The 15,215-nt window shown below is 39.3% G+C and overlaps 1 protein-coding gene across 1 annotated transcript in view; it reads right to left on the bottom strand.

The window, feature by feature from the left end:
• Positions 1 to 4,053: 4,053 nt before the first annotated feature.
• Positions 4,054 to 15,215, bottom strand: part of JPH1 (junctophilin 1) — a 119,886-nt gene continuing 108,724 nt past the window's right edge. Inside the window, exon 4 of the mRNA XM_014518771.2 lies at positions 4,054 to 4,318. Coding sequence (XP_014374257.1) covers positions 4,238 to 4,318 — 81 coding nt within the window. The 3' untranslated portion in view covers positions 4,054 to 4,237. The remainder of the gene's footprint in view (positions 4,319 to 15,215) is intronic.

The following is a 15,215-nucleotide window of genomic DNA, read 5'->3' as shown; positions in this document are numbered from 1 at the left end:
TTGTTCATTTGGAATCTTCCAACAGAAGAGAGAATATCTTGTCTAATTAGACAAATCAATACAGCATAATAAAATAAGTAAGAAAATTTACATTGCTAGAAAAGATGTGCCTCTGGAACAACAGCATTCTGTTTCCACAAGCCACAGGTAAAGTTCCCATTAATCTCCAGTCTCATTATGCCTGAAATTGTGAGAATGAGGAATGATACTATATTTTAAATCTGATTATGAAAACATGGTCTTCTTTATTTCTATGGAAATCCTTTGCTTGTTACTGGGAAGATTTTCATATGAATTGGTTCGCTGTCACATTCATAATACTGCAGAAATATTTCATGTCCCACAAATCCCACTTTTGAAGATATGAAGAATATGGTATGATCAGGAAGAGGTGGTCTGATAACGTCTTAATCAGATCATCAAAGTACTATAGAAACTTTCTCCCTTCCTTGTTCTCAAGAACTCATTTGTGCAAGGTAGAGTCAAAATAGCCTTTAGAGATGGTTTCTTTATGCAGAAACGGCATGCTTGCAGCTAACTTTATGAGGACAAATTAAGAGTAAATGCACAGCTACCTTCTTAAAAAGCTCCTAAAAGGTATTGCCATTAAAGGGAAGCTCCTGAAAACTGCTGTATCTTTTTTTTCTAGTTCAGGGCTAAATAACTGGTGGTCCATGGGCCACATGTGGCCTACAAAGTGTTGAATTGCAGCTGATGTGCCCTCCCCTCCTCCCCTCCCCACACAATTGCTCTGGCTGCAACAGCAGCAGGAGTCTCCAAGTCTCCCCTCCTTCCTCCAACTGCTACTTCCAGCTCTTGTCTCTGTCCCAGGGATGGAGGAGGAGGACTCTGGAGCCATGTGGCTGTGTTGTGCAGCATGGGGGGATCACTACTGCAGAGGTGGTGGGGGGGTGACATGCAGTGAGGGGGGGCACCCTGTACAGCAGTGGGGACAGTGCCCACATGGATGCATAGTGCAGTGGGGATGCATAGTGAAGGGGAAAGGTGTCTCTGTGGCCTGCAGCCTGTAGGTCTGTGGCTTTCCCTGGTATAGCCCCTGTGGTGTGTGGTACTTGCTGGTGCGATCTGCGGGGCATGCGGTTACTGGCTGCTTACACGGGAATGCTTCAGTACTGGTTAGCAAGTAGCTGGAATGGAAGAGGGAAAGAAAATAAAACTCTGTACAGATGTACTTGCTATGTATCTCAGCCAGCTTTGCTAGAGTTCTGGATCCACGCGTGTTCTTGGCATAGAACTTTGGTTTAAAGGACATGGCATCTACCTGTTAGTTCTGGACCCATGCAGATCCTGAGAATGAGGGAGATTTAAAAATCTTTGCAGATTTCTTTCTAGCAAGAGCTATGGGGAGACTATTCACTCTCTGATTTTTAAGGTTTATTAACAATTCACTTAATGAGCATTATTCATGTATCTGAAGTGACATAAAAATCCTATCCAGGAAGGTGGGCAAAAGAGGAGAACGGTTGCATAATACAGCTTTCAACGTATTTTAAACTTCTTCTGCTTATAAATTATATATTGCTTGGTAAATCCTGACTCACTTGCAGACAATGCCATTGACTTCAGCTTCAAAGGAGCCACGATTAAGTTTGAAAGAGGTATTTTTCAGGAAAAACACTGTATTACACTGTTTGCATAAACATAACAAACTTATCTGCAACTATGTTAATAACCATGTTTTTATTAGAGCAAATACAGTTGTGAAAACTGTACATTATACATTTTGGGTTCAAGAATTATAAATAGAGAAACTCATAGATAAAGAGTTAATTCTTTCACAGCAAGAAACTTTAAAGAGACAAAGTGACATAATTAAGTACATTGGCAGGCTTCATGTGTTGTCCAAAATGTAGTGTACAGTATAACAATCAATTATAAATAGCCTTTCATGTAAAATACAGCTGTGCACATTTTAGAAAAATACCAACAATTTGTTTTGAGCTTTGTTTTTTAAAAAAGCTTATAAATTGTACATATTTATAAATGGTACTACGTGCTTACTTAAATTTATAAACATTTTCATGAGTTGTGTTACTTTATGCTCTGGAGAGAATGGGTATTTTAAATAAATATTTAATAAGAATTAAATATGTCAGTTAGAAAATTAGCTCCTTTGGGAGATGTGGGGTGGGCCGGGGTGGAAGGAACACTTATCCATGAATCAAAGCTTATGCAGTTACTTTAAAAAATTTGTTCTAATTTTAAAAATCACTTTCCTAAATTTAAAGTAAAGCATAATTTTCTTTTACCCTTTAAAAAATAAATATACAAATTATTTTCATTTGCTCTCTTTCTGCTTTCTTCTTTATTCCACACTGGTCAAAACACAGGATTCTCAACATACTTCTGCAAAAAACACCACTGTGTTACTGCCCTGCTTTAAGCTGTTTCAAGGCTACACAATATTCAGTCCACGCCTACATTACTTTGTGCTGCATCAAAAGATAGCTAATGTAGTCATTAAGTAACTTCTCAGTTAAACCATGCAAACAATTATAAAGTTTACAAACAGATTCAAAAACTATAAAATATGAAATCTTTTCTAACAGAGATAAAATAAACCATATTCCATCCAAGCCCTTTGCTTTTTATGTTTTAAATTAAAATATTTACTTTCAAACGACCACACCACATACAATTTCTTTAAGTAAATAAGCATGCTTTTTGAGTCATATAGGGTACAATAATTACAGTGTAATGGCACATAAAAGAAACATGATCATATCATTGTAACAAAGGACTGTAAAACTACTTAAGACAAACGTTCCAAATGAATTACTGAGGCTTTACTTTCTTTTTTTCTGAGGTAAAATTATGGATGGACTTTAAAGACACTGAAGGCATCAGATTGATAACAATCATTTTAATAGATCTAAATGCTCTACCTGAATGTATTCAACACACAACTAGTAGTTTAAAATTCTGATACTTTACGCATATTAACTAGCTTAACTTTCATTGGCATTAATGTGCACTCAGATGAGACTAACTGCTGGCAAAGTATCTCAGTGTTGAAACATAATCATTCAAATCACCAATTACCACAACACCGGAGTCAGAAAAAACACCATGCAAAACTTGTATCTTTGATATTCTACCTTCCTTTTTTAATGTACTGATAACTGCCTGAAGATTCTCCCCTTGTCTCTTAAATAATTTTGCTTGCTATTGACACAAGCATTTGAGCATGTTTAGGAAGATATAAACAGCATCTTAAAATTTTATCGTTACCATATATTACCTACGAAAACTTAAAGTAAAAAGACTTTATAGGCTTAGGAAAATGAGTTTCAAGAATTATACCTTCAAATAAAAAAATATATGTTTACTATAACTCTATCTTCTGCTTCTGCTGCTAGGTGCAACTAGTAAATGTTTCCAGGCTGGACTGTGTACTATGCCATGGCTATACATCAGGTTTAATAAACAACGAATGAACAGAATCATGCACAAGCAAATGAAATTCAATCTCCCAGAACATTGCAGGAGATGTTAAAAGCAGCAGGTAATGGAATAAGACTGGTGAGTGATGCTGCTAACTATTTCTTCTAATGAGATAGGAGTGAACGCTGGAATCACTTCCACAGCAACAGAATCCTCTGACCACATTCCTCTGGCAGTCGTTTTCCCATCTCCCCACTAAAAACATCAGACGGTAAAATAGTAAGGCAGCTGTTAGCTTCCATCAACAAAAAGTGCAGCGCCGTACATTTCCAGTTTAGTCACACTGCTGGAACAGATAGAGTAGCCAACGTGCTTCACCGGCTGGGCTGCTTCAGCGGATTTTTTGTGTTTGTTTTCCAACACGGCTGCTTGCTTCAACTTTCAGAGGACCCCAGAGCCACAGATCATCAGCAGCGAGACTGATCGGGCCCCTGGCTGAATTTTCCAAGTTTCATCTCTCTTGCGTCTCATCCTAATTGCAAGCCTCCTTCCCTGTGTCTGAGTATGACTGGTGCCATTTAAAAGGCTGATGACACAACTGCAGAGAATTGTGGGCTAACACCACTAGTTGTCATGACTTCACTGAAGGGTCAAAACAGTTACATCGTTAAATAACTATGTTGAATCACATTCAGGCATAGCTAAAATTAAAGTGGGGAATATTAAAAGTTTGCAAATAAATCTTTACAATTTGAACGGGCTGCTTTAAATTGAGGTGGATTACAGTGATCTTAAATGAAAACAAAAATTTTCTTACCTTTCCTAATTCCAATCAAGTTAGAAAATGGACAAAAAGAATGGCTAAACCAATATTCAACAGCATTACCAGGGCAATCATGACTGAGTTAGGACCCTGAAAATAAAATAAAATGGATTCTGATTACATTTTTTTAATAAAGATGTCAAACGAACCTAATGTAGCCCTGAACAAAGTGCAGACTGTACAAGAACTGACAATAGCAAACATGTATTGATCCTGTCTTGACCATATGACCTTCCTTTGGAAGATTAATTACATTTAAAGGTACAAATTCTGCTCCTGATAAACAAAACACTTAAACTCATTATTTCTGGCATTCAGTTGTGCTAAATACCATCTGTGTGCAAAATGCAAGGGATGCAGTAAAAGCAGGTGAGATTAAATGTGGTGTCACACTGGTTTAATCAAATCAGGATTAAGTTGTTTTTCTGGGAAATGTGATTGTACAAATGAAAGCAAAATATTGCAGATAAAAACTATGCCAGGTTTTTATAACAAAACTCAAACCCAACAATCTTAAGGGAAAGAATCAGAGCATAGGATTTCTTCCCTTGTTTATGTTTTTTTCAGAGTCCAGTCTCTCTCTAATGTGGGAAATATAATTGTGAATAATGTAAAACTAGATACTGGAATAGTGTTTTTCTTGGAATTCCTCTTTTTTCCTTTTCTTCCACAAGAAATATGACCAACAAAAAGATATCAAATAGCTGTTAGTAAAATAATATCCCCCAGAAATCTTTCAGTAAAGCCTTAAATTGTAATTTAAACATCTGCAGAATTACAAACCTGCCTTTGCTCTTACTGAAGTTAATGGTACAATTCTCTTATTTTTATAAATGGAAGCAGTTACTTTTGTGGAGAAAGATGGAAGTCGAAACAGAAAGCACTAGCTAAATTTCAAAATTATTAGAAAGCTGGTTCTTAATTGCTCTCTAGAGTCCTGACCTTTATATGAAATGGATAACAAAAGTTCCAGTCCAGCTATGTACAGCTTCTTCTACTATAAAAGAGACCATTAGGACACTGCTTAATGTTCATTTATGAATAATTTGGAATTTATACTTAGCAGAAGGTGATCCTTTATTTCTGGTTTCTCCTTTTAAAACATTTGGTTACTTATGAGCAGGGATCCTGGTTTTCCCTGATAATACCCCCCCCCGGCCAAATTCTCTGATAAAAACCCCAAAATCCGTGATAAAAATTAAAGGCCCCCCACGGTTCCCCTCAGCCCTGCTAGTGCCCCTCACTCCCCCCCATAGCCTCTGCAGTCCCACTCGTGCCACTTACACAGACGAGCTTACACGAACCAGTGTGACACCACATGTGTGTTGCCCACAACAGCCCCCCAGCCCTACACACACAGGTACAGGTACAGGCACAGGCACACACAAACACAAACACAGACACAGACACACCTACACCCCCCACCCCAGCAGGTAGGTGTGTGTGGGGGGAAAAGGAAGGGGTTGTGGGGGAAGATCAAGAATGCGAGGGAGGAGTGCATCTCTGTGCCTGCTCCCGGGGGGATGGGGGGGCGAGGGCAGTGGTGCTCCTAAGCAGGAATTACCCCCTCCCCTCTGCCTTGCAGAGAGGTGTTGTTTTCTTAATGGGGTGATAAACACCAAGTTAGGAGTGATAAACACTGTTATCAATTCCCTGCTAGGCTAATCAGAGCATCCTGCCGGGGCCTGGCCATGCCCTCTCTCAGCTCAGTGTTGTGGAAGGAAGGGAGGGCTGCTCTAGTGTCCCCTGACTTTTAGCCTGAGCCACTGTAGGCATGTGCCTTCAGTCTGGGATGTCTGTGCAGTTACAAAGTGATTTAGCCTAGCCAGGTTAGACTAACCTGCAAAGATTAAATTAATTCAGACTCAGGCTTTTTGATTGATAAACACTGTTATCAATTCCCTGCTAGGCTAATCAGAGCATCCTGCCGGGGCCTGGCCATGCCCTCACTCAGCTCAGTGCTCAGTACTGTGGAAGGAAGGGAGGGCTGCTCTAGTGTCCCCTGACTTTTAGCCTGAGCCACTGTAGGCATGTGCCTTCAGTCTGGGATGTCTGTGCAGTTACAAAGTGATTTAGCCTAGCCGTGTTAGACTAACCTGCAAAGATTCAATTAATTCAGACTCAGGCTTTTTGAATGTCTGTCCCTAGCCAAAAAGCGAACGTTCATTGTTAGAGAAACAAGGAAACAAAAAGCCTACCAACCATCTCACCTATACTGTTTATTCCTAAAGTGCAAAAGGAAAATGCAAATGATCCATACAAACTTTGGGCTATGGCAAGATCACTGGATTTAATGAGGGAGTAGCAGATTCATTTGGAGTTTAAACAGAAGTTTTTGCACTTACAGCAAAAGGTACCTATTGTAAAATTTTCACTGTATTCAAGGACGATAATAAATATTATTAACAACTACTTGATAGTTTAAAAAACTGCCACTGTAGATTTCCATTTGTTAGAGTAGGGTAATTGGAAGGCCTATATTAAATAAATGGCATTTGAGCCAATACTATATCAGATGGTATTAAAATAACCTTAATGATATAAAGTCTAATCCTCCTAACACTTTTTACCCAGACTAGTGCTTACTATTGTTAGTAGTTCCTTCAAGACAATGGGAACAGTACTTCGAATAATATGCACTAGACCTGGTAATAAGTGTTTTCAAGGACTTGATGCAGAGTACGCAGCACAGTACAATCCACTTATTAAGAGAGCTGCAGAGAGTCCTTTATTCTTGGAGACATGAAGTAACAATTAACAGAGGACCCTGTTTTAGTGGTGCTGCTGAGTTCCAGCAGGCAGAGAGGCTGTCAAATAAATAGAAAGGACCATAGAGATGGAAAGAGGCATGCTATTTGGACTTGAATAGGGATTTAGCTGCCTCTCTGCCCACCTAGTAACTTGGCAAGTGTGAAATACTGAGTGTGATGGCCCATATCATATAGTTAGCATGGCAGTCTCTTACCCTTGGTACTAAATGGTCTAAATGGCCATTTTTCACCTGCATAAATGTCCTTTTTGGCACTTATATGCAGTTTACCATTCCATTGCTCTTTGTTACCCTTATTGCATGAATGTGTAAGCGTACATGTGTATACTTAGCATACAGAGTAGACTGTGTACTGGCTGGACAGGGGCTCCACGCCCCATGAAAAACTCAAGTCACCTGTTTCCTGGATGCATGGCCTACCCACTCACCTAACTGGAGCTAACATACAGGAGGGCCTTCCTCCTCCTCCTCCATCCTTCTGGGAATTTAGCCAGCATATGCCTGTGTGTAGCTATGTAGCTGCCTGGCTAGTACATAGCCACCTGAGTGTGTGCAGTATACGTGTATATGCTTACTGCAGGGATAATAGAATCACTGTTCCATGCAGCTGGGTAAGTGCCTTTTAGGGCACAAAGGGCACAGATTTTTGCTGTTAGTGCTTAAGAAATGAGATCACAGCTAAAATCACAGCAAAATGCTTCTGTAAAGAAAGCATTTTGCTTTCTGCACAAATTGCTGCTAAAAGGCAAGTGAAAATAAGGGTAAACACAACCTGTGTTAGGCTGAAACTAAATCAGTAACAAAAAGTCTAGAGGTAAGATTTCAAAAGTGACTAATGATTTTTGGTACCAGTTTCTGGAAGCCCAATTGTGGCACCAAAATTGCAAGCAATTTCTAAAAATCTTCCCATGTCACTAAATTATCTGCAATTTTCCTACTTAAGCATAATTCCTTCTCTATCCCAATCCCATTCACTGGTACCATCTGCTGCTGAGTTTATACCAGTGTCTTCGCTGCAGTTAACTCAAGATTTTTCATGGTTGGGTGTTGCCTCTGTCCCCTCTTGTCTATCAATCCTCCAGGATCTTCACACAATTTTTCCCATGTACCCAAAGTGTCATTTGCCTTCTCTTTCAGTTCACTGGGAAAGAATCACAGAGTTGTTCAATTCATAGCTGCACAGGGAAGCATTCCCCCGAGAAGCGAAAGTACCACACTGAGGAGAGTATGGTGACACTGAGGAACTAGTAACTCAAGTGAAGCTGTTGCTTCACATCATCTGATGAAGTAAGTCCACTGCTTATGAAAGCTTATGCTATAGATCTCTAATTTATGTAGTTTATAAGGTGCAAATCCACCCTGATTTCTGCCTGACTTGAGACTAACATGGCTAACTACCCCTCTCTTTTCATATCCAGGCCTTGCTGAAACCAGGTCCCATCATTCACATTAATCCTACTCTTATCTGATCAGATTATAAACTAATAACGAGTAAGGGTTCAGGATGCTCCCCAGGGAAAACTGCTCAGAAAATTGCTCCTGCTGGTTTCAGAATAGACTTATCTCACTGATGTGGTATGTCCATACTGCACACCAAAGTACACCAGAGTCCTGAATCAGTTTGGGGCCTCTACATACTACAGTAATACTGGGCCAAGATTTGCAAAGGGAGCAAAAAGAGTTAGGTCCCTTAATTCTATTGAAAATCCATAGGAGGTGGATGGATACCTTGAAAGTGTCTTTTGAAAATCACAGCCACAAACAATAACCAATACTGGGTGGAACTCTGACACTACAGTCAATGGGAGTTTTTCCTTTTGAGTTCAGCATTGAAGCCAGGGTTTTTTCATTATTTATAAAACACCCTGAACTGTAGTCTGAATGGTATGACATGCACGTCAGGCAGCATTTGGTTGAATAATAACTTGGGGCTGAAGCTGAACTAGCAAAAGAAAGATAATGGGGGCTAGGGCTCAGCCTAGCAACAGATCGCTATTTTACGGAAGCATCTGTCTGTTTGATGATCTCTTTCATAAGTTCAAACTAATGAAGAGTAAAGGCAGAATCTATAGCAAGAAAGGGTCTAGGATATACAAGAAGAGGTCTTACCTAGAGGAAGTAATCTCAGGAAAAAGTGGCAGTAAAAATTATTGTTGCACATCTTAAGTAAAACATGAGGAAAAAGGGAGCCATGGTGAGTATGTAATGCTGAACTAGTGAGTTTATACTGTGTTGAGACAAATGAGGGCTTGTCCTATTCATCCTGGTGTATATATTTCACTTCCTCTTTTGATAATTAATACTCTGAACCCAACATGGAACTTCCTGAGGCATCTCAAAATGATCAGACAGTAATTCTAGATAGTTCTATTTTATATGTGGATATGCTACAACAAACCCAGTCTTCACTCTTTACACGCCTATGCTCTGAGCATTAAATACATTAAGGTGAAACATCATTAATAAGAACCTTAATGCCCTGCAGGAGCTCAAAATAGCAAAAGGCAAAATTAGTCTGTGCTGTCCAGGATTGACCAAAACAGGTACAATAAAGGTGCCACAGCAGAAAAGATTTCATTCTACATAAAACTCTCCTTTTATTTTTTAGGCAGTAATAAACTCTTGGGTAGTTAAACAGAATCAGGAAATGGAATTTCAGTTGCAATTTCTGTGCCCACTTACAGGGCTTTCAAGAGTGCTGTATCTTCTGCTGTATCTTCCTACAATTCATACTGCTGTATCTTCCTACAATTAGAGCATGTCTACACAAGACATATTAATGAGCTTAGCCTAATTTAATGTGCATTACGGGTGTGCATCTACATGCGTGTACTCTAAATGGCAAAAAATGGTGAAATTAGGCTAATTGTGCCTAAATTTGATACTTGCAAATGCAGGTATCAGATTTAGTCGTGAGTAGTTAAAGTACATTAGCGCATGTGTAGACACCTGCCTGGCACTAACTTTAGTGCTGGGTCTGCCCAGACACTAGGGGCACATGGCAGGGCTGCAGGGACTTGTTGCTAACTTTAGTGCCAAGTATACTGACTTCAGTGCCAAGTCCCTGCATGTGTAGACACCTGCCAAAAATCGTTTAGTGTGCATTAGCTTAATGCACATTAAATTTAGTCTCACTTAAATGACCATGTAGACATGCCCTTAGGGTATTACATTGTATAATTATTAGAAGTTTACAGTGAAAGACCAATAAACCCCATATCACTCGATATTCTGTATACAGTACTGTAATAGTCTTAGGTCTATGGGATAAATGTAGCTAAGTGCTCAGTGTGGTTTAAACCCCACTTATTCTATGGCAGTGGTTCTCAACCTTGATAGACCCTTGAAAAATGCCATCTCTTAATTTTCACTTGTTTTTTGACTCTAGAAAAATAAGAGCATTTCTTCTGTTGCAAAGAACTCAAAGAATAGGTCAGAATGTTTTCAACGTTATGGATTTCTATTTGAAATCTCCTGGTTTATGTTTGTGAATCATGCTTGCACACATAACAGTGCTAATGTTACATGGCACCCTTGAAAGGATTCTGTGGCACCCTGATTAAGAATCACTGCTCTAAGGATACTCTTTTCTGTATAAGAGAGCTATGCCGTTTTTTCCATCAGTCCCCTAATTAAGCTAATATGGAAACAAATAAGCAAAAGAATCATTCAGTGCTTGCAGGCAAAGCATAAAGCATTATCTCTTCATCCCTTTGACAATGATTTTAGCCTAATCTGATTTAGCTCCAATGATTTTTCAATTCCTAGCTCAATGGATGGGTAACAGTAATTTACTGATGATCTCTGTTTGCCAAAGGCTCAGAGTAGAACTAGAATTAGGACAAAGGTTTCTTTGAGGTTAAAACACTGGTCATGAAAATTAATGAGAAAAATCTTCAAACAGCATTAATAGCAATTATATACTGACCCTCTTCCTCACTCTGGTAGGCTTGTGGGCTTATCTCTTGTTGACTTACTTCTTTTACAATTTAAAAAAATGCAAATAAGCAAGAGAATTTGCACAGTCTAGTAACATAGTACATATGCTGGAGAAATCAGGATACACACACATTCTTATAGAACATATATATTTTTACATCTATAGAAGATGCCTTCATCATGAGAATAAGCCCTTAAGCCATAAATGCCTTCCTTTCACACATACCACTTATGTTATCAAGACTGATGTGTTTAATGCATTTTGAGAGAGGCAGAGGGACAAATTCTGCATCAGTGGAATAAATAAACATGTAAAGATATTAAAAGAATATAATGTATTTATATATCCTCCCTACTTCTAGTAGGCCCTGCCCTGGTTATTAGAGAAGGTAGAATTTGGCATGCAGAGGGGCTCTATCAAGTAATAAAGTCAGTGGCTGGGTCTGTTCCTAGTCTTGGTTTGGTTTGGGAGGAGTGGTAGAAAAGATAAGATTTGGCTTGAAATGCTTGTAACTGGGCTAAGCCAAAAATTTAAATGTTAGACTGAAATTCTGTCCATTGATCACTTGAAATTTGGCTCCTTCATGGTAATGTATGATTCATCCACATATGTAAAGGGACTTTACGGCCACAGCATCACACTTGAAAGTTCAAGTTCAGCTGATTATCTATCATCCTCTCCTTTTAACCCTTGGTCTCTTTCAGAGTCTATGCCTCCCAGGGTAGAGTCCTTGTCCTGTAAGCATGGCCTGCATTCTTTGTTCCTAGGAGCGTGTCTTGACATGTAACTGTGTTAAAACACACATTGTTTGCTTGCCTCTATCCTACCAGTTGATCCAAGATGCTCTATATCAGTGATCTGTCTTATTATTGGCCACTTCCCTAATCTCTGCAAATGATATAGGAAATTATTTTTTCTTCTTTTGGGTAGTAGATTCTGGGCCAAGCGCTTATCCTAGCCAGACCCCACTAGAAACAAATCTGCTTAATGATGATTCTCCATTTACATTTTAAGACATCAGTTAGCTACATTTCAATACACAGTTTCTTTAGCCAAAGTTGTGACGATAAGTAAAGTGTCCTACAGAAGTCAATCAAATTTGTAACCTTGTATAAAAATGCAGTAAATTCAACAACATCTGTTTTCTTAAAATTCCCCTGATCGGCATTAATTAACATCTTTAGCCTTTTTAAAATATTGGCATAGGTTAGCTTTTTTTCTAATCCTGTGGAATTACCCTAGTGCAGTGGTTCTCAACCTTTTTGTACCAGGACCCATTTGTAAACATCAAAGGCCAGTCCCGACCCACTGCCCCTGGGCGCTGGCAAGCAGCCCCTTGCAGGCTGGAACTCTGCCAGCCTGCAAGGGAAAAGCCATGGTTTCCCACGTTTTTCTCCTTTAAAGGATAACCCATTTAAAAAATTTGTTGATCATCCATTTTTAAAGTTTGTTTGCATACCTTTCATATATTCTTGTGACCCACTTTTAGGTCGCGACCCACAGGTTGAGAAACATTGCCCTGGTGTTCCAAAGCTGGTTGAAAGATCAGCATTAATGGTGAAGTAAGCCTCTTGGCCAACTCTTTCAAAACACTTGGATGCAAGTTATCCGGACTGGATAATTTACAAATGCCTAACTTTAAGAGTTCACATTTAATATTTGCTGAAATTACTGCTGGAATGGAAAGTGCGTCATCACAGTCATAAGTACATCATCTGCCTTTCTCTCACAACAAAGAAAAAACTTGTTTGCATTCTTATTGACAATTTTATCATTTCTATATCAGAACTGAATGTCACGGCATAGTGGTCTAAAGATATATTTTTAAACTTTTAATTTCCAGACATATGTCCATTTAATATTTCTATTAAAAATAAAAAAGGAAAACCAAATTTTTCATTTTCCAGGAAAAAACAATTTATTGCCTAGATTAAAAGAATACTCTTCACTTTTTGTCTAAATTTGTGCCATTTTTGAGGTGCAGTTCAGTAACATCCCACCTGAAATGTTAATACACATGTGAAATCCTAGGTACTTCAATGGAGATCTATGTATTCTAGTTCTCAGATGAGAATGAATTCAGGCATCTGAAAACACAGCTATTGCGCATGCACAATGTACACTATTTTGAATGAGAAGTGCGTGCATGCTGCCGGCTGCGTCTTGTCCCAGGTTGTTTGGGATTCACAAACTGTGCATATCTACTTCTCTTGGAAGGCCTGATTTGTTAGCTTACCACCTAGCCCAAGGCTTGGTCATATATGGCCTGCGGAACTTCCTGCCTGGGATACAACTGAGACTTCTCCCTGTTGCCGAGCAATGTAGCAAAGGCCACCCTGGTGGCCCATGCTCTGTGCCTGATCAGGGCTCCATGCAGCTGGGTGGAGGGTTACCTACTGGCACCATGCAACCAGGAGAAGTGGTGGCAGAAGTGGCTGCGTTGGGAGTACTGGCCCACCTTGGTAGACCCAAGCCAGGTAGATTTGTTGCATTGATGCATAACCTCGTTGACACCTAGGCCTAATGGCTAGCACACATTTCTTGGAAGTGAGATGTGGGTTTAAACCCCGCAAGCTGAAGAAGGCCTAGAATCCAGGCCTCCCATTTTCTGAGCAAGTGTATTAACCAGAGGGCTACTGGAAAAATAATGGATAGACCCTCCACCTCTTTTGATTCAATAAGACCATGACGTTATTGGCAATATTTGGCTAAGTTTTTTGGCAAGGATGTCAGAATGACTCAGTTTGGGTTGGAGGCTGGCAGGTATCAGGGCCCAGCTGCAACTGTTACTTCTCCCTACCACTTTCCTGAGCTATAGCACAGTGAAAGTCTTCTTCTACTGAAGCTCATACCTCCCAACTGCGGTGCAGCACAAGCAGAGCTCTCCTTCCCTGGAGCCCCAGGTAGTTGACTAGTATGGAATAGGGAGAGCCCCTCACTGCCAAAGCCATGGCTCTGTGGGCCGGATCCAAAGGCTCTGCAGGCTGGCTCTGGGCTAAAGGTTGAATGTTGTTTACCTCTTCCTTAGATCATTAAAGCCTAGCCAGTGGCTTTGGGTTGTAACTCTCCCACTAGCACAAACACCTAACTCAGCTTCAGGGAATTTACTAACTTCAGATGAGAAGCAGAATTCTAGACACATGCTGCTCTTTCAACTGCCTGTTGGCTGTCCTATGCATCACCCTGTGTAGCATGATGAATGCTGTATATTCCAGTTAAAAGGCACTTGTGGATCTCCATTCAAGTTATGGAGACCCAAGATGCATAACTTGTTTTTGGAATTCCACTTATGGAATGTGCATGACTTAACTCTAAGTGGCACACTGTAAGGGTGAGTTGCCATTATAATGTACCTTAAAGTCGGTGCCTTACTCCTTAAATTACCTTGCATTAGGTCTGTAATGACATCTAATGAGTATATTTTTAAAAAGCCTGTTAAATATTTCTATTTCTAATTTCTAACATTTCTAATTTTTAAATGGTAGATTATTATGTAAGTACCAGGTCAAAATATCATCTTTGTAGCTGTTTAATGAGACTTTTTAACAGGGACTTTAATAGCATCTACCATATAGTACATATAGGCTGATAGACTGTTTTTTATACGGATATTGGGGACTAAATTCTTCTGTGGCGTAACCCCCTTTAGGTATTTAAGAATTTACAATGAAAACAATTTTGGCCTGTTATTCCTGTTCTGCCAAAGTGTAAAAGTGCACACGGGCCTTCTGAGTGATACATTGTAGTAGTTTTATAACCCATTGTCCAATAATCTATCATTACCTGGTCAGCAAAAGCCCTCATGGCTTTGGAAATTGCTTTTTACAAGGCCTGTACATAATGGTCCCTGTGTGGATAATGTTTACATGTGAACTGACTGCTAAGTTGCATTGAAGTTATAAACAGTTTGATGATAGTTATCAGTGAATCCCACTGGTACTTTAAACATTAATGGAAAATTGTTTGTTAAATTTTAAAAAATGGATTTTTGCACCTTTTTTAGATATCTGTTCAGTAACTACTATGTTCTGACAGCAATCTAGCTGTATAAACACCACAGTCAAAATATGCAGGTGAGAAAGTGCAATAAATATATGTTGAGGGCAGTTTATGCAAAAAAAAAATCAATATGCTTCTGTGTGCAATGTTCTTACTCTTATAGCAATGCACAGAGATTTATTCTAAAAATCTGCCACTGTCGACATCTTGACTAGTGTATTTTCAAGAGAGACACCAGTGAGAGCTGGAACTCCTATTTGGGCATAATCCAGCCTTTC

The sequence above is a fragment of the Alligator sinensis genome, unplaced genomic scaffold (genome assembly GCF_000455745.1).
Source record: "Alligator sinensis unplaced genomic scaffold, ASM45574v1 scaffold71_1, whole genome shotgun sequence".
NCBI lineage: Eukaryota > Metazoa > Chordata > Crocodylia > Alligatoridae > Alligator > Alligator sinensis.
Note: the sequence above shows the minus strand (reverse complement) of the source record. Positions and strands in the feature narration are given on the sequence as shown.